Consider the following 27457-nt stretch of genomic DNA (forward strand, 5'->3'; position numbering starts at 1 on the left):
AATTAGGTTGGAGGAGGTGCAGGTGAAACTGTGTGGAATGTGAAGAGTTTGTAGGTTCGACCCTGTGACAGAGGTAGTGTTGGTGATGAAGGGCAGGTCTGACAGTGGGATCTGGAGCACGGGAAGGAGCCGGGTGGGGGTGGGGATACATATATATATATATATATATATATATATATATATATATATATATATATATATATATAGAGAGAGAGAGAGAGAGAGAGAGAGAGAGAGAGAGAGAAAGAGAGAATGAGAGATTTGGGCCTCACAGAGGCAATGATCAAGACCTATGGCATTATGTCGTGCTTGAGAAGAAGACCCATCAAGCCAAGCAAAATCGCAGTCGTGGCAGATACTGGTGTCATGCAAATTGGCACCCATGCTGACAACATATAAATGCACCCATTATACTCTTGGAGTGGTTGGCATTAGGAAGGGTATCCAGCTGTAGAAAACCATGCCAAATCAGACTGGAGCCTGGTGCAGCCTTCCAGTCCAGCCCATGCCAACATGGACAACAGACGTTAAATGATGATGATGATGATGATGATATATATATATAGTTGTTGTTGCCATTGCTTAACACCAGGACAATCTTAGTTCAACTAATCTATGATTGAAGGCATTTTTTTCATTAATCTTCCAATTCCCTTTCCAGTCACAGTGTTGTTGTTGGCACTCCGTCGCTTATGACGTCGAGGGTTCCAGTTGATCCGATCAACGGAACAGCCTGCTCGTGAAATTAACATGCAAGTGGCTGAGCACTCCACAGACACGTGTACCCTTAACGTAGTTCTCGGGGATATTCAGCGTGACACAGTGTAACAAGGCTGACCATTTGAATTACAGGCACAACAGAAACAGGAAGTAAGAGTGAGAGAAAGTTGTGGTGAAAGAGTACAGCAGGGTTCGCCACCATCCCCTGCCGGAGCCTCGTGGAGCTTTTAGGTGTTTTCGCTCAATAAACACTCACAACGCCCGGTCTGGGAATCAAAACCACGATCCTATGACCGCAAGTCTGCTGCCCTAACTACTGGGCCATTGCGCCTCCACTCACTCACAGTGTATGTAGAACTATATTGTCAACTACATTGTGTATCTTGTTTACAAATTTCAATTTTTAATATCAATCAATAACATTAGTGATGTGTATTTGACACAGAAGGAAAAGAATCGCTCTATTTTATTTAAGTCATATAATTATAATTTATAATGTATATAAACAAGATAATGAATTACTTACTCAAATTCCTTAATCTTAAAGGACTTTTCAGGTTGAACTTGGTTTTTTATGATCTTGAATTTGGCCAAGTAAACAGATTTTCCATCTGTCCAGACAAGTCCATGTTTGGGATGGATGGCTGAAAAAATGAAAATTATTCTAACTATAACCAGATATAACAATTTAATGACTAGAAAAAAGAAACATTAATATGTAAAAGACCAATTGAGTTACAATGAGCAATAAACTGTTGTTGAGTGTTGACTCTTGACCTGTCTAATATTTCTACTCTAGACATTGTTGTTATTAGTAGTGCAGTTTGATCTTGCCAAAGAATACATAACTACTTCAGTACATAGTTCAAAGATGGATATTCAATAGAAAACCAAGTATGCATGCAAACTTTTAAATTGTTCCAACCCATAGGAACATAATGAAAAGATTCTTTAATAATAAATTGATTTGAATAATAGCACTAAGATGGGCAATTTTGTGTCAAAATCTCAGACAATCTCAAATAAGTTGGTATCAAAAGAGTTAAATCTTGTAGATCTCTTTTCCAAATAAAGAAGTTTGATAGAGCATTGAATTTACAATAAGGAAGTTTGATAGAGGTTGATTTTGAAAATTTTGGGAAGTAAATAATAGCTCACTTAAAAGGCTGGTAATATTTCTTAATATATGAATATTGGTTTGAAAGATAAAATACAGCTTTAAGGATGTTGGTTTGAAAGATAAAATACAGCTTTAAGGAAACAATTTAATACAATGCATTTTAGTCCAATAAACATTTATTATTTTACAAAAGGATTTGCATTCATCCAGTCACAATATGTGGTCTAAATAAAGCTGATTTTGCATAACAAAATCATAACAAAATTTGCAAGTTTTCATCCTTCTAACATTGATAAACATTAGCAATTTACTATCTTATCAATGGCACAACACTTTCCGTGAACAGCCCCCCCCCCCCCCCCACTAACTCTACTATCGGAAAAAAGGTACATTAGATATTGTAATAGTAGATAAACTGTCTTAAAATAAAAAAGGCTGATTATGACTGGAACGCCTTTGCTCACAGGTCAACTCAGTCTGGGTTAATCTGGAGCTACACAACAACACGAGATGTTTCATTTCAGTAACTACTAATGCATTCGTGGGCTATAATGTAGTTCAGTGGTTCTTAACCATGGAACATATAAGATTTTGTTTGGTAAAATTCATGCACAGTAAATTGATTGTACTTCAACACAATACACAAAATATTTTAGCACTTTTTTTAATACAGTTCATTATAACATTCAAGTATACAAATATAGGATTTTTTAAAACATCAAATGGCTATGAGGGTAGATCCAAGTAAAATAGTAATCAAAGGGGTTCATAGGCAAAAAGTGGTTGAGAACCACTGTAGTGGATTAGATGAGGACTGATCCTTGGTAGACCCCTACTTGGAATTCTTCACTGTACTCGTTGCCAACCCTCACCTTACTGACAGCATCCCTGTACATGACTTGTACAGTTCTCACTAACCACTCATCTATCTCTAGTTTCCACATTGACCACCAGATAAGGGATTGGAGGACTGTCAAAGGCTTTCTCCATGTCAACGAAAGCCAGGTACAGAGGATCATCTTTGGCTAGGTATTTCTCCTGCAGCTGTCTTACCAGAAATATAGTGTCAATGGTGCTTTTCCCTGGCACAAACCCAAACTGCATCTCGTCTAGACTGACTCTCTCCCTAATTAGTTGGGCTATGACCCTCTCTGTGACTTTCATTACCTGATCCAACAACTTGATACCTCTGTAATTATTCGTATCTAGTGCATCACTTTTACCTTTCTAGCAGTTGACTATGGTGCTTCTACACCAGTCATTGGGTATGACTCCTTCATGTATCACCTGATTGATTATATGGTGACTAGACTATAGCCAACATCTAGTACAAACATCCCTGTTTCTAAGAATAAGATGTGAATTTTGGATTTTGATGTTTGATTTAATCCTTTTCCCATAGATACTATGTTTCTTTCATAAATTTGAGTGATAAACTTTTCAATTCTTTATAATATATTCCAATTGACATTCAGTCAGAGTTGGTCGTGTCAGTATATTTTTACTAACTCTGACTCAAGTAACTCAGTAATTGATGCTGACTTTCAGCCTTGCCTGTCTCTACCCAGACTAGACTGACACGTTCCTCTTGAATAACAACATTGACTGTAATATGGTTGAGTAAACATAGATATGAACATAGAAAGTAAATTATAAAAGCAAATATAATAATTTCTGAACAATTTTTATCTAAACCTGTTTCTTTGTTTCTTATAAAAAAATTTAAAAAAATTACTCTTATTCTTTATTTGTTTCAGCCATTAGACTGTGTCTATGTTGGGGCATGAGCTACTTTGAAGGCCTTAAATCAATCAAAATGACCCTAGTACTTATATTTTCTTTAAGTCTGGTACTTATTTTATCAGTCTCTTTTTGCTGAACTGTTAAGATACACCGCAACTCGAGCAGGTATATAAGTCAAGTAAATAAAGACAGCAAAGTGAACATTAAAAGAACAAAGATGAAAAGCTGCTTTGGTACATCAGAAACAGTCATCATCATCATCATCAGTATCGTTTAACATCTGTTTTCCATGCTGGTATGAGCTGGATTGTTTGACTGGAGACTGGCAAGCCAGGAGGCCGCACCAGGCTCCAATCTGATCTGGCAATGTTTCTACAGCTGGATGCCCTTCCTAATGCCGACCACTCCAAGAGTGTAGTGGGTGCTTTTTACATGCCACCTGCACGGGAGCCAGTCAGGTGGCACTGGCATTGGCCACGTTCGGATGATGCTTTTTACATGCTACTGGCACAGGAGCCAGTTGGGGCAGGGGGGCTGGCATAGACCACATTCGGATGATGCTTTTTACGTGCCACTGGCACGGGGAGCCAGTCAGTTGGCACTGGGAACGACCCATGCATAAATGATGCTTATTGCGTTCTACTAGCAAGGGAACCAGTCCGGTAGCACTGGAATCGGCCACAACTACAATTTCCATTTGATTGAGATTTGATTTGATTTTGATTTTATTTAACTCAATAGATCTCCTCAAGCACGGCATGTCGCCTGACAATTCAAAATTACTTTTTAAATGGGCTGATTATGTAACACTGGTGTCACTTTACTTGCCGGGTCTTCTCAATCATAGCATATCTCCAGAGGTCTTGGTCTTTTGTCATTGCCTCTGTGAGACCCAACGTTTGAAGGTCATGCTTCACTACCTCATCCCATGTTTTCCTGGGTCTCCCTCTTCCATGGGCTTCTTCCACTATTAGGGAATGACACCTCTTCACAGAGCTCTCCTCATCCATACACAGTCGTCTCTCTTGCATAGTGAATAGTGTAGGCAAATTTCAAAGGAAATGGACTTTTTGAAGGATACAGTATCCTGATGGCTAACAATTGACATGGGTAGTTTATACCATGCTTCAACAACTCTGAATAAGAAAAAAATATTTCCAAAAGTCATGGATGCTGCACTGTTTTTTGACTTTATGAGCATGCCCACAAGTAATAGAAATTTTGAATTTGAAAAGGAGGCCAAAATTGTTGGAAAGATGGTGGATAATCTTGTGGACTTCTACCAACTCAGCTGCTAAATGTTAATGTTTTACAGTGTCAATGCCCAGAGAAGCAATACATTAAAGGGTATTTGTCAGGTTATAGGTCTCTGGACAGCTTTCAGCAGATTAATATTCTGGATATGACAGGAATTCCAGATTGGAGATACAAACTGTAAGTGTGGATGTACCATAGCCATATATAGCATAAAATATGTAGCTGGTGAATGGCTGACAAAGATCTTGCTGAGTGATGCTAAGACACCTTCTGCCATGCATTGTGCCCAGTTCAGATTGCAGGAAAAATCTATAGCACGTAAGAGTTGTTTGTTTTATCTCAAGATACAACTTAATGTCTGTGTATGTCAATACAGTAACATACTTCAAGTCGGCATCTATTAGATTAATGTATGGAACAAATAACAGGGAACCAAGAAGAGACCCCTGCAAGATATCAGATATCATTGCTTAAAGTGCAGAATGTTATCCTAGTACTGTGACCTTCTTTTGACTGAGAATGAAGGACTTCAATCAGTAATAAAGATTAACTTTCATGCACTTAGAGAGTTTTGCTATGAGTTGCTTGTGTGGCACAGAGTTAAAGGCTGAGGTGAAGTCGGAATAGATGATGTCCACCTATGAACCACCATCTGTGATTTGGATGATGTCTTCAAGAAATTTGATGAGTTGGTCACAGCAGCTGGAGTTAAAGTGGCAATAAGGTTATGTAAGTGAAGTGGTGATAAGGTTATGAGAGTTCCAGAAGCTCCAAAGTATCTCTCTGACACAAAACTCTATTAATTTAGTTGTATAGCTTGTGAGAGTGACTGGACAGTAACTGACAGGTGATGTGTACTCAACCTTTTTGAACAGGGGAATAACACTGGCAATTTTCAACTCTTCTGGAGTAAAACAGAATCAGAAAAGAAGTGAAAGCTTGTGCAGTAAAAAGAGCCCACTGTGTTTGAGAAGTAGGTAATTAATACCATCAAAACCAGGAGGCGCAATGGCCCAGTGGTTAGGGCAGCAGACTCGCGGTCATAGGATCGCGGTCTCGATTCCCAGACCAGGTGTTGTGAGTGTTTATTGAGCGAAAACACCTAAAGCTCCACGAGGCTCCGGCAGGGGATGGTGGCGAACCCTGCTGTACTCTTCCACCACAACTTTCTCTCACTCTTACTTCCTGTTTCTGTTGTGCCTGTAATTAAAAGGGTCAGCCTTGTTACACTGTATCACGCTTAATATCCCCGAGAACTACGTTAAGGGTACACGTGTCTGTGGAGTGCTCAGCCACTTGCACATAAATTTCACGAGCAGGCTGTTCCATTGATCATCGGATCAACAGGAACACACACAACACATATATTCTGGCACCTCATCATTACCATATTTACCTTTCTTTAGCCTCCCCCGTCTACCAATATAAAATACAGGGTTACTGTGAATCTCCTCCACCGCAGTAATCATGTTCTTGCTCCCTACTGTCATTCCCTAACATCATCATCTCGCTTAAAGCGACAATCCTATTTCCTATCTTCCCTTTCAGTTGAGGTGGTTCTTTTCTCCTGCAAGTTACAAGATAATCTTATTAGTGCTGGTGCCATAAGTTAAATGCATACAGCCAGAGAAACCATGCCAAAACTAGAATACTGTAGTAAGATGTGAAACTCCAACTTGTTGGACCATGACAAAATATATGACCCATGACAGCATGGAAAGTAGATATAAAATAATGATGAGGTTGATGACCAAACAACTGCATGGTTGTCTAGCAGAGAGAGAGAGAGAAAGAAAGGGTCAATATTATAGGTGACTGCCAGTCTGGACTACTTTTGTGGTCATAAAGAAAGTGACTAGAGAAAAATTAGCTTGAAGTGAATATTGAGTGCTCACCCAGGCAAACTGCTTATCTTTAATTGGAAATTATTTGCTCCAAAAGATACTTTGTTAAATTTAAAGAACCATATGAAAGCCATAGTCAATCAAATGATTAGGGTCTTGGTTTATAGGTTGAAGGGTCAACTGTTTGTATCCTGCCATCAAGGATATAAAATTCACCTGCAGGCTTTGACTGGCCCAGGGTTTTAGTGGAAGATATTTCATCAAGGTGCTGTGCAGTGGGATTGAACTCAAGACCACATGGTCGGGTGGTGTATTTCCTGAAACAATACACCACACTATCTCTACAATATAGAGACACAATAACACAGTAATTCTACTCAAAATATACCTAGTAACCCAATTTCAACGTCCATAAGAAAAAAAATTGTGCTATTCATTTGAAGCTCCACCGGTCTTAGACAATGACAATAATGTGAAAATACTTTGTGAACTTTAGCATACAGACAAGATGACTAGAGAATGCATAAATCAGACAACATTTTCATAGAAAAAATATGAATATAGTGCACTAATTTTCAACAAGGCAACACTAAATGAATACAAGGAATGTCAAGCAGGTGAAGGCTGAAATGCTAAGAAATTATGCCAATCTAGTTGTTGAATTAAAAAGAACATGATGGCAGTTAAGAACTGTGCCTGTTATCCTGTTTTATTGGAACAATTGGAGTGAAATTTTGGGACAGGGGCTAGTCTATTATATCAACCCCAGTACATAACTGGTATTTTTTTTTTCATTGACACCAAAAGGATGAAAGGCAAAGTTGACCTCGACAGAATTTGAACTCAGAATGTGAGGACGGACAGATAATAATAATAATAAGAAGAATCCTTTTTACTGGAGTGGGAGCTAGTCATTACATCAACCTCAGTAACTGGTACTTTATTTTATTGATCTAAAAAAAAAAAAAGGAAAGGCAAAGTCAACCTTGGCAGAATTTAAACTCAGAACATAAAGCTGCAAGAAATGCCACCACCAAGCATTTTGTCCGGTAAGCTAATAATGATCCTGCCAGTGTGTTGCCTTAAATAATTTCTAACAGATACAAGGACAGAAATTTTTGAAAGAGTGGGATTACTCTGTATCGCTGATCCTGGTACTTTATTTTGACACTGAAAGGGTGAAGTTAAAGTGAACCATGATAGGAATTTGAACCCAGAAAGTAAAGAGCTGGAACTTATACTGCAAGGCCTTTTTTCAATGCTCTTACTGATTTCTGCCAGCTCATTACCTTCAACAATAATAAATGTTTCTAATTTAGGCACAGAGCCAACAGTTTTGAGGAGAGTGGGTTAGTTAATTACATTAACCCCAGTAACTGACTGGTACTTTATCCTCTAAATAATAATAATAATTTTTTGTTGTAGGTACAGGGCCTGAAATTTTGGAGGAGGGGGTAAGTTGATTTCATCAACCTCAGTGCTCAACCCCAGTACTTATTTTATCAACTCTGAAAGGATCAAAGGCAAAAATCAACCTTGGTGGAAATTGAACTCAGAATGTAAAACTAAAAGAAATGTTGCAAAGTATTTTGTCCAGCATGCTAATAATTCTGCCAGCTTGCCACCTTAATACAGTTCTATATTTAAGAGATGAGGAATTATGTACATTACTTAATATTATTTACAATTGACGGATATTTGTCCTCATCTTGTTTGTTGTTAACACGTTTCAGCTGATATACCCTCCAGCCTTCATCAGGTGTCTTGGGGGAAATTTTCGAACCTGGGTTCACAAAGGGTATTTTTCAATGTTGTTGTTATTATTATTATTATTATTATTATTATTATTATTATTCAGGTCACTGCCTGGAATCAAACTTGGAATCTTGGGGTTAGTAGCCAGCACTCTTAACCACTATGCCATATGCCCGTTAGCTACTAACCTCAAGATTCCGAGTTTGATTTCAAGCAGTGACCTGAATAATAATAATAATAATAATAATAATAATAATAATAATAATAATGCAGTACCAGGCAGTGGCTCTCATGGCTTCTGATCTTAACTGATTCAAAGTGTTATCATGTACATTGTTTTGTCTTGGTATAAAAGATGGGCTACAGCAAATATTCTGCTTAATACCACAGACTTGCATATCAGTTGTTTGACCATAACCAGTTGAGCATGTCCCTTGGTGGCTGATGATATGTGCATCTCTGATCACGAGCAGAAGTAGTGGGGGAGCACCATAGCCATGTGTTGAGAGGAATTCTTTGGGGTTTGAATAATTCACCTCTGGAAATATGGGTGTTTCGTTCAACATCCTTAAACAACCCTTATTCAAGGACCATTTGAATGGGATGGGCTACTCCAAAATTCTAACTGGGCTCCACCTGCAAGGTCATGTGCTGTTTATCTTGATATGAGATCACCATGTCGTGCACATATGGTTGTGATGCATGATGCATGCGCCTGGTGTACCCTTATCAGACGGGTAGTCATGATGGGTATATTGGGCTTCGTATATTTTACCCCAGTGTCACTTGATGGCATGCACTACTCTCTCACTCAATAATAATAATAATAACAACAATAACATCGAAAAATACCTTAGGAATAAGAACCCAGGTTCGAAATTTCCCCAAGGAACCTGATGAAGGCTGGAGGGTATATCAGCTGAAACATTGTGTTAACAACAAACAAGATGAGGACAAATATCCGTCAATTGTAAATAATGTAAATAATGCCATCTTAATATTAATAATGGTTTCAAATTTTGGCACAAGGCAAGCAATTTTGGGGGAGGGGAGTAAGTTCTTTATATTGACCCCAGTGCTCAATTGGTACTTATTTTATCAACCCTGAAAGAATGAAAGGCAAAGTCGACCTCGGTGGAATTTGAACTCAGAATGTAAAGACAGACAAAATGCTTGGCAGCATTTTGTCTGGCATGCTAATGATTCTGCCAGCTCACTGCCTTAATAATAACAACAACAATAATAATCCTTTCTACTATAGGCACAAGGCCTGAAATTTTGGGGTGGGGGATAGTTGATTACATTGACCTCAGTACACAACTGGTACTTATTTTATCGACCCTGAAAGGATGAAAGACAAAGTCGACCTCAGCGGAATTAATAATAATAGTAATAATCCTTTCTACTATAGGCACAATACCGGAAATTGTGTGGAGAGGAGGGCTAGTTGATTATATTGACCCCAGTACATAGCTGGTACTTAATTTATCAACTCCGGAAGGATGAAAGGTGGTATTCAAATGTAGCGACGGGTGAAATACCATTAAGCATTTTGCCTAGCATAAGGTTTTTAAAGACTATAAACACACCATCATTGACTTCTATTTTACATGGAAATCAATGAACATGAAAGTGAACAGGGAAATGTTTCATGTTACAGCAAGATTTTCAGAAATATAATACTTTCAAAACATGTGATGATGATGAATGATGATGATGAATGATGATGACGCTACTACTACTACCACCACCATTACTACAATGGCCATTTCTCTGATGCAGTCACTGGTCTCCTCTTCTTTCCTCTATTATAGCCTATTTGCTACACCCATCCCAGTGTTTCCCCAATCCACTTCATACTTACTCCCACAGGGTCACACTAAACAATGTCTAACAGTCTAAATAGACCTCTCAAAGAAAAACAACTTCACCACTGAACATTGCCTGCCTGCATTCAAATATTCCCACAATGTCACTCTAGATATACTTCTTCCCAATGACATCTTGGCTTTCCTTGTTTATATTTTTACTTTTTTTTTCCTGACAATGTTTCACAACCCTGTCCACCTATTTCCTATTTCCTAACCACTTCTTCCCCACTGACAATGCAAACCTGTCATTTACTTTTCTACATAGTTTCGAGATATAATTTTCTTGCCACTTCCTTTTACTTCAGGCAATTTTCTAAAGCCTGTCTATTATCCCAATTCCTCTTTTAAACCACCACTATTTAGCACAAACTGTGAGGGTGTAACTTGAAGGAGATTTGGCTGCTATTTCCAGCCAATTGAGCAGCCACATAGAGAAATCTCTCTGTTTGCTCTAATTGCTAGCTGCTATTGTTGTTTATCCTAATATCAGTTCTAACTGCATAGGCTTATACAGAAAGACATTCTAGTCATGGCCATCACATTTTTTTACCTGGGGTTACATTAACCAACACACCCTTCTCTATTTTTTTTGTTTTTAAATTTACTACAATGTCATTAGAGGTGGATTTAGCTGATATTTCTAGCAGAGCACATTTGTGTGTCAGGTAGAAATACTGTATTCTTGTAAAAAAAAAAAAATTAAAATAATAAAAAAAATTTAAAGTAGGCACAGGAGTGGCTGTGTGGTAAGTAGCTTGCTTACCAACTACATGGTTCTGGGTTCAGTCCCACTGCGTGGCACCTTGGGCAAGTGTCTTCCACTATAGCCTCGGGCCAACCAAAGCCTTGTGAGTGGATTTGGTAGACGGAAACTGAAAGAAGCCCGTTGTATATATGTATATGTATATGTATGTATGTGTGTTTGTGTGTCTGTGTTTGTCCCCCCCCCCCCCACCATCGCTTGACAACTGATGCTGGTGTGTTTACGCTCCCGTAACTTAGCGGTTCGGCAAAAGAGACCGATAGAATAAGTACTAGGCTTACAAAGAATAAGTCCTGGGGTCGATTTTCTCGACTAAAGGCGGTGCTCCAGCATGGCCGCAGTCAAATGACTGAAATAAGTAAAAGAGTAAAAGAATGGCTGAAATATTTTTGATCAAAGGCTTACACAAATAGGGCTGACCTGGTGTTAAACAACAACTGCATCACCACCACCACCATTTTGCGCAGGGTGGTCAAAACGAGCCTTAAGTATCACTGTAGTTTGAATGCACTACTAAAAGTCTCCAAATGTGTCAGTTTGTTCATGCACACACAAACCCCGTCATTTACTTTTGAGGGGCAATAATAACAAAGAAAATGCAATGTATATCACAGTCATGTCAAGCAGTGACTTAACTGAGAAGGTGAAAGGGAAAAAAAAGAGTTGGGTCTACACTCAACTGCAGAAGAGGGAAACCAAAAGGTAGTTCAAAAAGCAATTAAGGAAAACAAATAAATGAGTTTTGTAAGACTTTTGATTATAGTTATACAAAGATGTTGAAAATGTCAAAATGGACAGGTTTTACAAAGGATGTGTCTAGATAGAACAGACAGGGAAATATTGTTTACACAGCTACAAACATATATATCGTAAACCAGTAGCAGTGCCCAGTCTAGTCACTCCTAGGATGGGGGTGGAGAATAACATAAAGAACAAGGAAAAGATGTAATAGTCCATGACCTTCTCCTTAGATGCAACAAAAATGATGAGAAGTAGAGAGATGAGTAGGTCAGAGGTGTCTGAGTAGAGAAGGGACAGGGGACATTATGATGATGGAAGTTTCTTTGTACCTGAAAACATGAGGCACAGTGACACACCCTTATAATGAAGCAGAGTGGTACACCTGATGCTGCAGAGCTTTTCTTCTTTTTTTTTACTGCCCACAAGGGACTAGACACATAGGGGACAAACAAAGACAGACAAACGGATTAAGTCGATTATATCGACCCCAGTGCGTAACTGGTACTTATTTAATCGACCCCGAAAGGATGAAAGGCAAAGTCGACCTCGGCGGAATTTGAACCCAGAACGTTGCAGCAGATGAAATACCGCTAAGTATTTCCCCCGGCGTGCTAACGTTTCTGCCAGCTCACCACCTAAGAGCTTTTCTTCCTGCTTGCATTTAGTAGTTTTAAAGTAAAAATCATTGTGTGCAATCCGATCCTACTCTTTAGATTTAGGGGTCTGACCTCAGTGGTTCAGTGGCTTAAGACAATTGCAGTGACCAATAAATTGTAGGTTTTACACTGAAGTGGCCTTCTCAAAGGTGAACTGCTTTACAGGGCTGGAGAGCTCCACCTACCCTGAAGTTGCCGGAAGGGTGTCAAAGATGGATTTGCTGTGATGGTCGACTCTCTTAGCCTTTTCCTTTCCCAAGACACTCACAAGGCAGTGAAAGTTTCTTCCATAGCATGCTAATTAACCCCAGAGTAGTAGCATCTGTCAGGGTTGCAGCTGTGAATTAGAATAGACCTTGGAAGACTAGGGAGTAAGAGGTAGTTCCACACTCCTTAAAACCCTGGAACTCTTGAACCAAGGCCCCACTACCTGGTATAATTTAACCCTTTAGCATTTAAACCAGCCATATCTGGTTGGAATATTCTACCTGTTTTTACCTCAAACCAAGCAGATCTGACCTCTCACACCTACCTCACCATGTCATTCTAAAAGTAAACAATCAAATCATTTGAAATCATGAAGCTACAAGATAATACATAATTAATTCAAAACAATGTGAATAAATAAGTGTAACATCTGATAAAGAAATTTGAATGCTAAAGAGTTAAAATCATACCCATGACAAAAACGTCATTATAGTTGAGAGAGAGAGAGAGAGAGAGGAGTCAGCATGCTTGTGGGCCAGAGGTTGAAGAGTGTCTGTTAATTTTTACAGGGTTTAGAAAAACTAAAGGGCTACTGCAATAAGTATGTGAATGCGAGAGAGGAATCTGTTGAATAAAATCATAATTAACAGATCCTCCTATGTTTTCTCTTTCTCAACCTTTACAGTTATTTGCAACAGATTTTTGCTTGTTTCATAATCATTAGTCCCTAAATGGCATATGTTCACTCTAATAAATCCACTCCATCGACACATGATCAGGATCTTTCTGTTTTGCTCTATGCAATGTTCCGCTTTACATTAACTTCACTTCATCACTTACAGTGTAGAACTTCAACATTATGTCTAGTTTCTTAAGATTGTGTATAATGATTGTTCCAACACAAAACTCCTCAGTCAGAAGCTCAAACAAGAACACAACATTTTTAGTCATCTTATCACAGTAAGATTGAAGGCATAATCATCAATAAATATATATGGCCTTATTAAAAGTAGGAAGTAAGTCATAATATCAGAGGGTGATGTAACTGCCCAAAAGATTTACTACATACATCTTTGTACAGCCATCTTTTCTATAAAAGTAAACAAATTTTGTAATGCAAGACTATAGAATAATGGAATTAGAGCATAATTCATACAATGTTTTAAAGTAGAAAGTGGTTAACTAGGTAACTGTTAAACCATTGTGTAGATTTAATGGTATAGTTACTAAATATAGATACATATTTACAAGACAATATACATTATTCTGCAAATATATATTGAGAACTTTATCTAACTTAAGAAAAGCTACAATCAAGTGGAATTTTAAAACAAAGCTTTCCCCACTTTTATGTAATAACCATCAACAAAACTTTTAAGTTGTGGTTACATGGAAATTTGACAGTAAGTAACTAAATATATCAATTCTACTGGACTTATAACACCTTTCTTTCTTCTCTTTAATTTTTTCTGTCATTTGTACTCTATGTTGATCTATTAATATAAATATCTATACAGAAGATATGAGGAGTTTAGGTCAAGGTAACCCAAACTAACAGGTATGTGTTCTGAGTGCTCCAATAGGTAATCCACCAAAATTCCAGTAGAACAATGGCCAGATGTGGTTGCGTGAATTTCTTGTTGAAAAAAAAAAAAAAACCTGGCAGTTTGCAGCTTGAGTCAGTAGGTATTGGTTAAAGTAGTGAGGAAGGCAAATTGATTGTTTGCCTTCCTCACTACTATAAGTATCTATATATCCATACTTAAATAATCATCATCTGGAAGTCTTCACTTTTTGCTTTCTCTCATTTTGCATGTATACATATTTTGTATTTCATATCCAAACTGTTATATCTAATTTGTTTATTTGCATATTTGCCTCCATATCTGTTCAACTTGGTCCTTCTTATAGCCATTTTTTATCCTGTGGAATTGATTCCTTGTAAAAGCATTGTAGTTTAAGTTTGAATCATTTGAGCACTACTAAGTGTTTCTATACTGAGAATCTTGGGATCTCATCTGTTGACTATATAAACTCAACTATGTATGTATACTGAGTGTGTATAGCATTGTTTTCACTGCCTGTCACACAGGGTTACATAAATTTCAACATCATCATTGTGGCTATCCCTTGATATAGAAGATTATGGTCTTTGTTCTTTTTATTTTATTTTATTTTTATAGTTATTTATGGATTCTGAGGTGACTGATGAGTCCAATTCTTGCTTGGAAGTTCCTTCCACAAGTGAGACATGTAGTTCTGGATGGAAGGTCCTTTCTTGATTGTTCTTGTCTATCTTTTCTGTGCCTCTTCTTGTTTGGCAGTCCTGTTAGTCTCAAAAGTTATTAGTCCCTCTTTGATGATGGATTTCCAGTGATCTTGATCCTGAGTATTTCTCTCCCAGTCCTTGGTGTCAATATTATATTTCTTGAAGCTGGCTTATATATATATACATCATGTCATAATAATGAAGTCAAACTAAATAATGATATTTTGAAAGCATGTAACTCATACATTTTAGATCATTGTGTAATATATAATAGGAAATACATCCTTGATGTAAGACCCTCTCCATTTCAAAGAGAGAGAGAGAGAGAGGGGGGGGGGCAGACAGATAGATAGATGGACAGACAGATAGAAGTACAAATGAAAGAAAGGGTTTTCAATGAATGTAGTACAATATATGTTGCTCTGTACACTTGAATGATGAATGTGCATAAAAAGGTTTTGACTACTAACTAAAGGAATTGTCAGCTTCTAAATACACACACACAGATTTGTATATATACTCACTTCCTATATGTATCTGTGTGTGAGTGTATTTACAAAAATCAATTGAAATGTAGTGTAAACAATAAACAGAAAAAAGAAAGACAAAATTAGCAGTTCATTAAAGCTGAACAAGTGAAGCCAACTGAAGTGTGTGGCTAAATATTGAAAATCACTGAACTAGAGATATCTTCATATAAGATATATATATTAGCAGGGAAGGGTAACGAAAAACAAAACAGCAAAAAATATTGATTTACCTGCTGGGTTACAGTATTGAGGTAAAAACATGAGAAGGAATAATTGAACCAACAAGCTTTAGATGGAAGATCAGTGTAATGTTGTATAGTATTGAAGGTAATATTATAATGGAAGAGGTGTAACTGTTAAAAGGGTAATTAAAGTAACTAACGTGATACCATTAAGTTAGGGAGTAGGTGGAGAGAGAGAGGTGGGGTAATGAGAAATTCTTTTCATTAATATAAAGTATTTAGATATGATGTAAAAGCTGATGGATGACAAGAGAAGTGTTAAGTAGGGAAACAAATAGGGAGAGTTTGGTGGGATTTATTTCAGTGATTAAGTGTCAGTTAATCTAGATTAAGTTGTTTATCCATTAACACATGAACTTGATTCCGTACAAATGGAAACAAGGTATAAGGGGCTGGAAGGTGGGTGTATGCAAAAATATTGATATCAAATTTTTGGCACAAGGCCAGCAAATTTGGGGGAAGGGGTAAGTCTATTACATCGACCCCAGTGTTCAACTAATACTTATATTATCAACCCTGAAAGGATGAAAAGCAAAGTTGATCTTGGTGGAATTTGAACTCAGAATGTAAAGATTTACTCCTGTCTTTGAAATTGCTGGCCTTGTGCCAAAATTTGGAACCAATATTTAGTCAGAAGATACTTATTTTTTTAAGCCTGGTACTTATTCTATCAAGTTTTTTAAGTTATGGGGTTATAAACGACTAGCTACCAGTTGCTGAGCAGTGGTGGTGGACAAACTCATACACAAAGACACACATATATATGATGAACTTCATTCTGTTTCTATCTACCAAATCCACTCACAGAGCCATGGCTGGTCCAAAGTTATAGCAGAAGACCCTTGTTTGATTTGCCACACTGTGGGACTGAACCCTGAACCATGTGGTTGGGAAGCAAGCTTCTTACTACACAGCTATGCATGTGCAAGGTTGTTCTTTTGATTGTTAATCATTCAGACAAATAAGCACAGTAGAAAACACAAGATTTGGGACCAATATGTCTATGTTATTTTATTAGCCATGTTGGCAGCCAGGTTTTTGGATTTGTGTCACATTGCTGGCAAAAACAATGTTACTTCCCCCTCCTGGTCTTCTAATAACTTGGAGGGAGGAGTATTGTTGATAAATTATATAATACTATAGAAAAGAAATTGTTTTTTTTTTACTTTGTGTCTTTCTTCTCTCTCTCTCTCTCCCTCACTCTATTTAATGTTCTTTGCTTGTATATCTTCCTCCTCAGAACTGCAGCATTCTAGGGCTACTGTCTTTCTCATATACTTCCTACAGACATCTTGCAAGCAGAAATTTAAGCTGAACAACTGTATTAATCTCATCAGCTTGAGAGGACCTGGAAAGATACCTGCACTCACTAGCATATCTAGGAGGTGGGGACGGTAGTGGGGCAGCACTTTTCGGTCTGCTGTAGGCAATATGTGCTTTCTGTGGGGTCTGGGGCTGGCAAACAGAGAGGCTGCCTTGGGCAGCACACACTCTAGCTATGCTAGTGCCTGCACTGCATCTTTCTGGCAACAAATAATAACAATAATTTCTGAGTTAGGCTCAAGGCCTGCAATTGTAAGGGGAGGGGTTAGTTATTGCCATTGCCCTAATACTTGACTGGTACTTTATTTTATTGACCCCCTGAAAGGATGAAAAGTAAACTTGACTTCTGCAGAATTTGAACTCAGAAGAATATTAAAAATTGGAAAAGATATAACAAAGAATCTTTTTTCCAATTCTCTAATGAGTCTGTCAGCTTGCCACCTTAATAATAATAATAATAATTTGATAAGCTCAGAAAATATAAAGATTTGCTGACTGAAATCGAAAAATGTGGCATTTCAAGACAGTTACAATGCAATGATTGTAGGAGCACTTGAAATTATCATAAAGGGAACTGAAAATTATTTGAGGATGATCCTTGGTTTACACCATCTATGCAGGAAGTGCAAAAAATGATCTTAATGCTCTTGTCAATACGTATGACGTACCAGTTGTCACTGAATTTTCTTTCCCCACCGCTTATTTTCTTCGTTTTTTTTTTTTGTTGTTGTTTTTCCCTTCTTTCCTCCCTTTTTTTTTTTCTGTTATATGACTTTGTAAATGAACAATCTAGCATGTTTGTTTCAATGGCCTACCAATGTATCCAGTGAATTTCTTTGCTCTAGGTGTTGGGAAGACACTACGCAAGAAATGGAAACAAAATTGAAAGAAGATGATAATAATAATACTTTTTTTTTTTCACAATGTCAGAAGACACTGTAAGTAAGGTATTGATTTACCAATGAATGGAATGGAATTAGAACTATTAAAATAAATAACTTGCTGAATTGAGGTAACTAATGCCATAAAAAAGGCATAAGTGGCAAACTATTCTACATTGCCTCAAATTATATGGATTAGTCAAAGAAAGATGTCTTGCAGGATCTCCAAGACTGGTGGTGGTGGTGGTGGTGGTGGTAAGGAAATGCAGTTCATGGTTTGCAGTAGTAGGAATCAGAAGATCAAGACAGTGAGTTAGAGACCTGGAGTGAATACTTGCAACAGAGTGAATTCTGCAAATGGCAGAGATGTTAAACCAGGTGATGAATTAAAATGTACTGCATCAAACGAACAATAACATAACCAGGTGGAAGAAATCTATCCCTCCTTGATCTCTTTAACACCCTGAAACCAGGGCTCAACCAGAGCTCTTATAACAGCACATCAGCAATTCAAGAGATATTTATACTTTCACATTATTACATCAATGCAACAATACATTTCGTAAGATATATCTAAAAAGACTGATTTCAAAGTCAGCCAGTATCATAATAGTTAACTAAAGCAAATGTGATCATTTCAAAAGCTGTATAAATAAATAAATAAATAAATACCCTAGAGTATCAACATTTTCAGAATCATACTTATTTCAATTGTTACTGTCATTTTCCTCCGCTTCCCATAATTAATCAGTTTATGATTAAATTAATCCTTTAAAAGTGAAAGCCAAAATGTTATCTGCAGCATTAGCTAATAAAAGCCTTCCTAATCTTGACATTGGTAAACTTCAGTATTTCAAAGAGGTGGAGACAACTTTACAAACATAATAATTTAATGTGTGCGTGTATATGTGTGTGTGTGTGCATGCACACACCTGAACATATGTAGATGTGTGCATGTATGTATATATCTATATGCACTTGTGCATGTATATATATATATATATATATGTATGAATAAATAGGCATTAAGAATTTGACCTAATTACATATAATCTACTACGCTACTGAAATCAACAAATGAGACAATTTATATACTCATGGAAAAAATGTATAATGTAACTTCATTTACTCTTTCTTCTCAATTCTCTCACACACAACATATTCTTTTACTTGTTTCAGTCATTTGACTGTGGCCATGCTGGAGCACTGCCTTTAGTTGAGCAAATCAACCCCAGGACTTATTCTTTGGAAGCCTAGTACTTATTCTGTCGGTCCCCTTTGCCGAACCACTAAGTTACGGGGACGTAAACACACCAGCATTGGTTGTTAAGCGATGTGGGGGGGACAAACACATATATACATATATATACGGCGGGCTTCTTTCAGTTTCCGTGTACCAAATCCACTCACAAGGCTTTGGTCAGCCCGAGGCTATAGTAGAAGACACTTGTCCAAGGTGCCACGCAGTGGGACTGAACCCGGAACCATGTGGTAGGTAAGCAAGCTACTTACCACACAGCAAATAATATTTTCATAAGAAAATGCTAAAGGCGGTGCTCCAGCATAGCCACAGTCAAATGACTGAAACAAGTAAAAGAATAAAAAAAAAGAGTATACATGCACACGCCAAGTATCAGTAATTTTGGCAAACAAACCACAGATCACCCACAATAGAAATATTGGTTTAAAATTTTGGCACAAGGCCAAGAAGTTCAGCAAAGGGGATAAATTGCTCAGCTGGTGTTTATTTTATCAACCGCAAAAAGATGAACGGCAAAGTCAACCTTGGCAGAATTTGAACTCAGAACATAAAGATGGATGAAATGTTGCTAAGGATTTTGCCTGGTGTGCTAACAATTCTGCCAGCTCGCTACCCCAAGATGGAAATATTAATATGACATACTAGTCTATTGCATCTATAGGTTAATATTGATAAAGTACTTGACTGCTACTTTATTCTATTGACCCTGAAAAGATGAAAAGCAAAGTTAGCATTAGGGGATCTGAATTCAGAATGTAAAGGGCTGGAAGAAATAGCACAAAACATTTTTTCCAGCACTCTAACTCTTCTGCCAGCCTACTGTCCAAATAATAATAACAATAATTTCAAATTTTGACACAAGGCCAGCAATTTTAGGGAGGAGGTAAGTTGTAAACATCGACCCCCAGTGTTCAACTGTTACTTACTTTATTGACCCTGATCAGTTTTGACTTCACTATTATGACTACTATCTCAGTACTATGACAGAACATCAATGTTATAAGGAGAATTAAATGAGATTTAATTTTGTACACTTTACAGCAACAGAGATTATAGAAGATATGCTTTTTGAGGCTACAAGGCAAAGTCGACCTTGGTGGAATTTGAACTCCACTGTAAAAACAGACAAAATGCCACTAAGCATTTTGCCTGGTGTGCTAATGATTCTGCCTGAATAATAATAATAATCCTTTATGCTATAGGCACAAGGCCTAAAATTTTGTGGAAAATGGGTAAGTTGATTTCATCAACCCCAGTATTGACTGGTACTTATTTTATTGACTCTGAATGTATGAATCAAAATATTAATCAACTGGAAGAAATGTCATTAGGCATTTTGTCTGCTGCTCTAACAATTCTGCCAGCTTGCCATAATAATAATAATAATAATAATCCTTTCTACTACAGGCACAAGGCCTGGAATTTTGGGAGAGGGAACTAGTCGATTACATTGACCCCAGTGTTCCACTGGTACTTATCATATTGACCCCGAAAGGGTGAAAGGTAAAGTTGGCCTCAGCAGAATTTGAACTCAGAATGTAGTGACGGACAAAATACCACTAAGCATTTCGTCCAGTGTGCTAATGATTCTGCCAACTCTCCACCTTAATAATAATAATAATAATAATAAAGGCTTTTGATTTAGGCACAAGGTGAGCAGTTTTGAAGGAAGGAATCAGCTAATTCCATGGACTCCAGTACTGACTGTTACTTTATAAACCCTGGAAGGGTTTATAAAGGCCAAGTTGACCGTGGCAGGATTTGACTATAAATAGAACGACAATGAATGACACACTGAAAAGTAAAAATAAAAACAAAGAGCAACATGATCGTCTCTGACATCACTGTTATGATTACTATCTCAGTACTATACAAGAACATCAATGCCATAAGTAGAATTAAATAAGATTTAGTTTTGTACACTTTACAACAACAGAGATAATAGAGGATATGGTTTTTGAGGCAACAAGATCAAAATGCAGCAGAAATAAATAAATTGCAAATAAAGCAATCAACAATTAATAAGATAAAAAAAAAATAAGCCTAGCCATATAAAAGAAAGTTGCTTAGCTAATTACTAATCTGATTAGCATATGAAAATAACAGTAATAAATAGATAAACAAATAAAATACTCCATTAGTGGTGTGCACTTTGGTTAGTTACACACATTCATACATGAATTCTAGTTTAAGAATATCTTACACATCCTTTCATCAGATCTGAAAGAAAGTCATAGGTGCTGTCTGTCTTTATTTGATTGAATCATAAAATAAATAAACAGGTAAAGAAAATTACAGGATTTGTAGAATTGTTAGAGCATTGGAAAGAAATTCCCTGCAGTATTTCTCCTTACTCCATGTTCTGAGTTCAAATTCTGCTGACGCTAACTTTGTTTTTCATTCCTCTGGGGGTCAATCGGGTATCAGTTGAGTACTGGGTCTATAACTGACTAATTCTATCCCCTCAAAAATGCAGGCCTTGCACCAAGTTTAGAAATAATTATTGTCAGCATTGGAATGGAAAAGTACCAAAAGCCAGTAAGACTTCTATAACAGAGATGAGATGAACAAGCAAGGGAACTGCTACATTGCCTCTGTGCAATGTGATGGAAATAGCAGCTAAATCTCTCTCAAATCATCTTAGAAGAAGGTGGCATTGGCCAATATAATCTTAGACTCAGCTATGTCTGAGAAAGACAAGGTGGTCACAACTGTTCTACTATTTTTAAGATGATAGGGTGTAATTCAAAAGGAAATCTGATTGCTATTTGTACCAGGTCAAAGTAATCATATAGCAGCTCTCTCATTGGTTTATTAAAATCATTCCTGTTGATATGGCCAGCTGTTTAATTAACTTGATCTTATTACCCAACCTATTGACAACTTCAATTAATATTTCTCATCACCATAACATCATCCAACCCAAATCATAAACAAATCTTACAATAATACCAGAGGGAGAGAAAAAGAAAGAAATAAAGAAATGAAGAGGAAAAAGAGAAACTTAGCTTGCTGCTAACAAATCAAACAAAAAATTTAATTACTTTCTTTTGTCTTTTTTTTTTTACATCTGTTGTTGATTAAGGTTTAAAGTGAAAAGCAAATAGGATTTGCAGAAAAATCACCTGCCACTGGCAGAAAACAAATTTAGTAATATAACTTAGCATAGGAGTGGCTGTGTGGTAAGTAGCTTGCTTACCAACCACATGGTCCCAGGTTCAGTCCCACTGCGTGGCATCTTGGGCAAGTGTCTTCTACTATAGCCTCGGGCCGACCAAAGCCTTGTGAGTGGATTTGGTAGACAGAAACTGAAAGAAGCCCGTCGTGTATATATATATATATATATATATATATATATATATGTGTGTGTGTGTGTGTATGTGTTTGTCCCCCAACATCGCTTGACAACCGATGCTGGTGTGTTTATGTCCCCATAACTTAGCGGTTCGGCAAAAGAGACCGATAGAATAAGTACTAGGCTTCTAAAGAATAAGTCCTGGGGTCTATTTGCTCGACTAAAGGCGGTGCTCCAGCATGGCCGCAGTCAAAAGACTGAAACAAGTAAAGAGTAAAGAGTAGTGAATCTTTATATATATCATATTTTATTTATTATTATATAACAGTAATTTTTTCTTTAAGCTTTGAACTTTAACTTGGTCTTCACCTGAATGCCAATTTTACAGCTAAAATTCTCTATCTTATTCACTCTGTTATTGCACAATACATCACATGATATTCTTGCATACACTCTATCTTTACTCTCTCACATATTACCTTTCTAACTGCCCTATCATGCTTCAAATGGTTGAACAGGTATACAAATTCAGATATTTGTGCATTCCTAGATTTACTTCATGGTTGGAATTATTTTCCTACACACATCTCTATATCATAAACTTCTCAAGGCACACATAAGAAGATAAGTTTGTGTGCCACGAGAAGAGAATTCTTAACATTGCAGGCAATTTAAGTTGGATAGATAACTATTTTCTAAAAAAAGATAAAATCATTAACAATCAGCTAATGACCTTATTGCAGGATCTCTCAAGCCAATGGGGTAAAAGTAAGGAATAAATTAAAACTCAAGGGTTATCCTTAAGCAGGAGACTTGGTTCTTATGTTTGAAACTGTGGACTCCAATAAAGGTGGGTTACGAATTAAGCATGTTGTCCAAGAACAGTTTCCATGTATCAGATTTCACTTATAAGGGATTGGTCAACTCGGAGCTGCAGTAGAAAACAAGTTACACCTTCAAATTAAACCCTATCTTCTTAAAAAGGAAGGATACATTAACTATATTGCATCTAAAAAAAAAACAGAAAAGAATAGTCATGGCTGGAAGATCTTTTATCATAGGTCTACAATTCAGGGGTTTTCAACCATTTTTTGTTTGTTTGTCTATGAACCCCTTTGATTACTATTTTATTCTGGTGGACACCCATAGCCATTCAATATTTAAAAACTAGTTTTATAGACACTTCTTTCAAAATTCCTATTTCGTTTTACACACATTAATTTGTGTAGGATGAACTATGTAAAATGTTACAGGAGGAAACCTAGCTGTTTCTTGCAAAACACACCAATAAATACATCTAAAGCAAATTTTTTTTCGGGTGCCCTTAAAATACTATTGTGAAGCCCCAGTTTTGCTGTGTGGACCCCGGTTGAGAACCACTGGTCTACATGATCAGAACTGAGCTGGAGCTGAACACCAACAACCACCAACTAAGCATTACTTGGTACCATGTGTCATATGTTAAACGAAAACGATTTCTTTTGGATAATAATGATTTCTTTTAACAAAGCAAAACAAAAACACTTAAACTTGTCAGAAAAGCAAAAACAAACAAAAATAAGATGCTTGACATCACTGAAGGTTCTTTGCTTCATTGGGAACTCATCCGTAACACATTTGTATTGCCCTACCTGACAGGTCCGACAGGTTATTCACTTTCACTTCCCTGAGATAACAATCAGAATCTATGGAGTCAAACAATTTACTGTTTTAAGCTTTCCACACGACTACACAGAAAGTTTTTCAAAATATTGTAAGATTGTCGGACCAGAACTGTAAATTTGATTGTGTAAAGAAAGAAAAATAAATAGAAAATAGTTGTAAGAAGTTTAGATTTGAAATCATTAATTACGTAGGCCTATATAACACGTATATATAAGAAGTAATGATTCTTCCAAATTTTGGCACAAGGCCAGCAAATTTCGAAAAGGGGGAAATCGATTACATCGACTTTAGTACTTGACTGGTGCTCTATTTTATCGACCCTACAAGGATGAAAGGCAAAGTTGATCCCAGCGGGATTTAAATTCAAAACGTAAAGCCGAAACAGATGTTGCTAAGCATTTTCCCGACACGCTAACCATCCTACCAACGCGCCACCTGAGAGTATATGATAATTACACTGAAATTATTTTTACTACTAATAATGTTACTATAGCTAAAATGTATAAAAGTTAGGCCCACCCAAGGAAGTTTTTATTTTGAGATAGCTAAAACTAGTCACCCAAACGTGAATAAGTCAAGACCCAAAGTAATAAAGAGGGAAACCATATATTTGCTTGTGTTTGGATTCTGGAATTAAAAATGACTTATTTTCGGGATTCAGAATATGTTATGTAATTTATGTATTTTTTATTTATTTTCCTTCCCTGTTTCCTATAAATAACGAAAAGGTACTTTTAGTAAGCTCTAATTTCCTAACTGTTTGAAGTTCAGAATCTTATATAAAAAAAGAAAAGAAAAGGATACGCATTGCAGATAAAAAAAGAAATGATCCTAAAAGTTTTTCATACAAGCACCTATTTCTATCATACTTGTAATTCGAAGTTTGTCCTGGCTCGAGTTTGAGAAATTACGACACGCCTCTCTCTCTTTTTATATATGTGACAGATGTAGTGATGCAGATAACAATTAGGCTTGACATACAGCTCGCCTAGGATTTTTCTTATAGCTACTCTTGAAGCCGCGGACCCAGTCTCGGATGAAGATTTCGGAGTTTCAAATTCATTTGAGCACTACTACGTGTTTCCTACACTGAGCATTTCTAGCTCTCACCTGTTGTGTATATATAAGTTTGTCCCAGCTTCATGACCAAGTTTCGTGAACTCGTAGGGCGAACCCATTTCATCTTGGGGCATTTTATCTCTAGATATCTGACGAGATAAGTCCGTCGAATGAGCCCACAAAACTTTAAGTGATTTTGAGCTGAGCCAAGCTATTAAAAAAAAAGTGACTCCTTCCAAATGTACTGAGAGCAACTTTCTTCCGTTTGTCCTCTCTCTCTCTCTCTATCTATATATATATATAAAACCACGCATAACTTCATTAAGCCCTTAAACACGGTGATATTTCATATGTATGTATATATATATATATATATATATATATATATATATATATATATACCTACAGACACATATATTCCATAATTTTGTTTTGAACTTCAGGGTTTAATTTCTATTTCTATGCCAACATCAAATAACATGCAACATAATAAAAACAAAAATCTCTGGATCCAAAGCAAAATGTTGAATTTTCAGAATATTTATCTAAAAAATATTAATATAAACAAACACTCACCACTTTGAAGTATATTAAGGCCTTTAGTTCTGAGAGTAACATTGCCAATTTCCATCACGCTTGTATTTACTATAGCAACATTTTCTAGAAAGTTCAGCTATTTTGCTTCTTATATTAAAAATGAAAAGGAAATAAAATTGAGGTTTTGTCTTCGACCAGTTAAAAATGTTGCGACAGATTATAACATAGAACGCGGGAAACACGTTTTCATAATATATTCATTTCGATAATAAACACCATCTATTATTTACGCTCAGTTCCGTTAAAACAAACAATAACGGGACTAAAAGAAAAAAAAAAAACCTTACGTAGTCGCTCGGTTTGCTAGAAATAGCAGCCAAATCTTTCTTAAATCACACCTGATTTGTTTTGAAATTAAGACCGAACACATTAGATAATGTTCTAAAATTACACAATGTACGAATAAAGTAACTACATAGTCACAGAAGGATAGGATGGTTAGGGTAGAATCCAAGGTTTAAACAACAAAACATAGGTTGTAGTTTAGTAAGCAGTCGCTCAGACGAAGTTTGATGGGATTATTTCTCTGGATAAACAACGTGTGGAAAAGCATGGATATATTGCTATTCCGACTAAACTAATCGAGTGAATCTCAGTAACAAGGGTAGATAACTTACATTAGATTCGCGATAATAATCTCGATTATTTATGTCTTATAACTTACTTTATGCTTTAATATCTTAACATATTTGCAAATAAAGCTAAAGACTTGGTAACTTAAAAATTAACGCGGATTAGTTAAATACATTAATTAATACATAATGAAAATGAGGTGACCCTTGAAAATTGTTGCGTAATACAGAGTAGAATTAGAAAATGTTCCTACATGATTCAAGCAGATGATATTTTTATTGGAATTTTTTACTGTAATACTTTAGCTCGTGTCGATGATTCAGTGGACATACGGTCACCATCATTCCAGCCGTGGCCATCCCATCTTTTTTTCAGGAAAAATATATTGAAGATTGCATTATAAAATGTCTTTCTTTTTCAAAAGATCTCAATAAGGAGCAAAGGTGTGTAGTTAAGCAGTTCACTTCATATAAAATAATGAAGGCAACTATATGCAAAATAAAACCAAAAAGGAAAAATTCAGTTGTCACTAATTGTGACTGAGGGTGCTGGGTAGCACCTATATTGCTAGAAATAAGAGTTAAAAACCCTTAGAGCCACAAGAAAGTTATATATAATTTACTGTTCTGTTAAGATAGGATCAACAAAAAAAATAAGTACTCCATCCAGTGAGAGAAAAATATCACAATGTTTAAAATAAGAGCTAATAATAGTTTCTTGCCATTGAAACATGTGGTTAGGCAGATTTTTATAATGTGCCTGAAGATTACTTGGAGATACTATTAGTAGCTTTTATTTTAATATAGTGTACATTAAATTACATGTATATCATCATTGACAAGAGATGGCAAGCCAGAAGGCTATGTCAAGCTTTACTGTCAGCTTTAGTATGATTTATACTTCTGGATGCCTTTCCCACTAGCTTTTTACATAATACCAGAAAAGTGTCTTGCAGTAGAAGAGATACACAGCTATCCCAGTTGGAGAGAGAGAGAGAGAGAGAGAGAGAGAGAAAGAGAGAGAAAGATAGAGAGAGGGAGAGGATGGTGGTGAAGATATACCTAGATATACCTTCAGGGTACAAG

At 36.6% G+C, this 27457-nt stretch overlaps 1 protein-coding gene across 3 annotated transcripts in view; it reads right to left on the reverse strand.

Moving 5' to 3' along the window:
• The window catches only part of LOC106870263 (WD repeat and coiled-coil-containing protein), an 87852-nt gene extending 61479 nt beyond the window's left edge, over positions 1 to 26373 (reverse strand). Inside the window, exons 1-2 of one of the 3 annotated variants that reach the window (XM_014916280.3) lie at positions 25779 to 26373; positions 1247 to 1364 (exon numbers count right to left, since the gene is read on the reverse strand). In XM_014916280.3, coding sequence (XP_014771766.1) covers positions 1247 to 1364; positions 25779 to 25833 — 173 coding nt within the window. In that variant the 5' untranslated portion in view covers positions 25834 to 26373. Of the gene's footprint in view, positions 1 to 1246; positions 1365 to 15706; positions 15854 to 24997; positions 25256 to 25778 lie in introns of those variants that run through there. The other 2 variants (XM_089349403.1, XM_089349401.1) reach the window with 2 other exon arrangements.
• Between the last annotated feature and the right edge of the window lie 1084 nt (positions 26374 to 27457).

This window comes from Octopus bimaculoides, chromosome 3 (assembly GCF_046866305.1).
Source record: "Octopus bimaculoides isolate indiv1 chromosome 3, ASM4686630v1, whole genome shotgun sequence".
Lineage (NCBI taxonomy): Eukaryota > Metazoa > Mollusca > Cephalopoda > Octopoda > Octopodidae > Octopus > Octopus bimaculoides.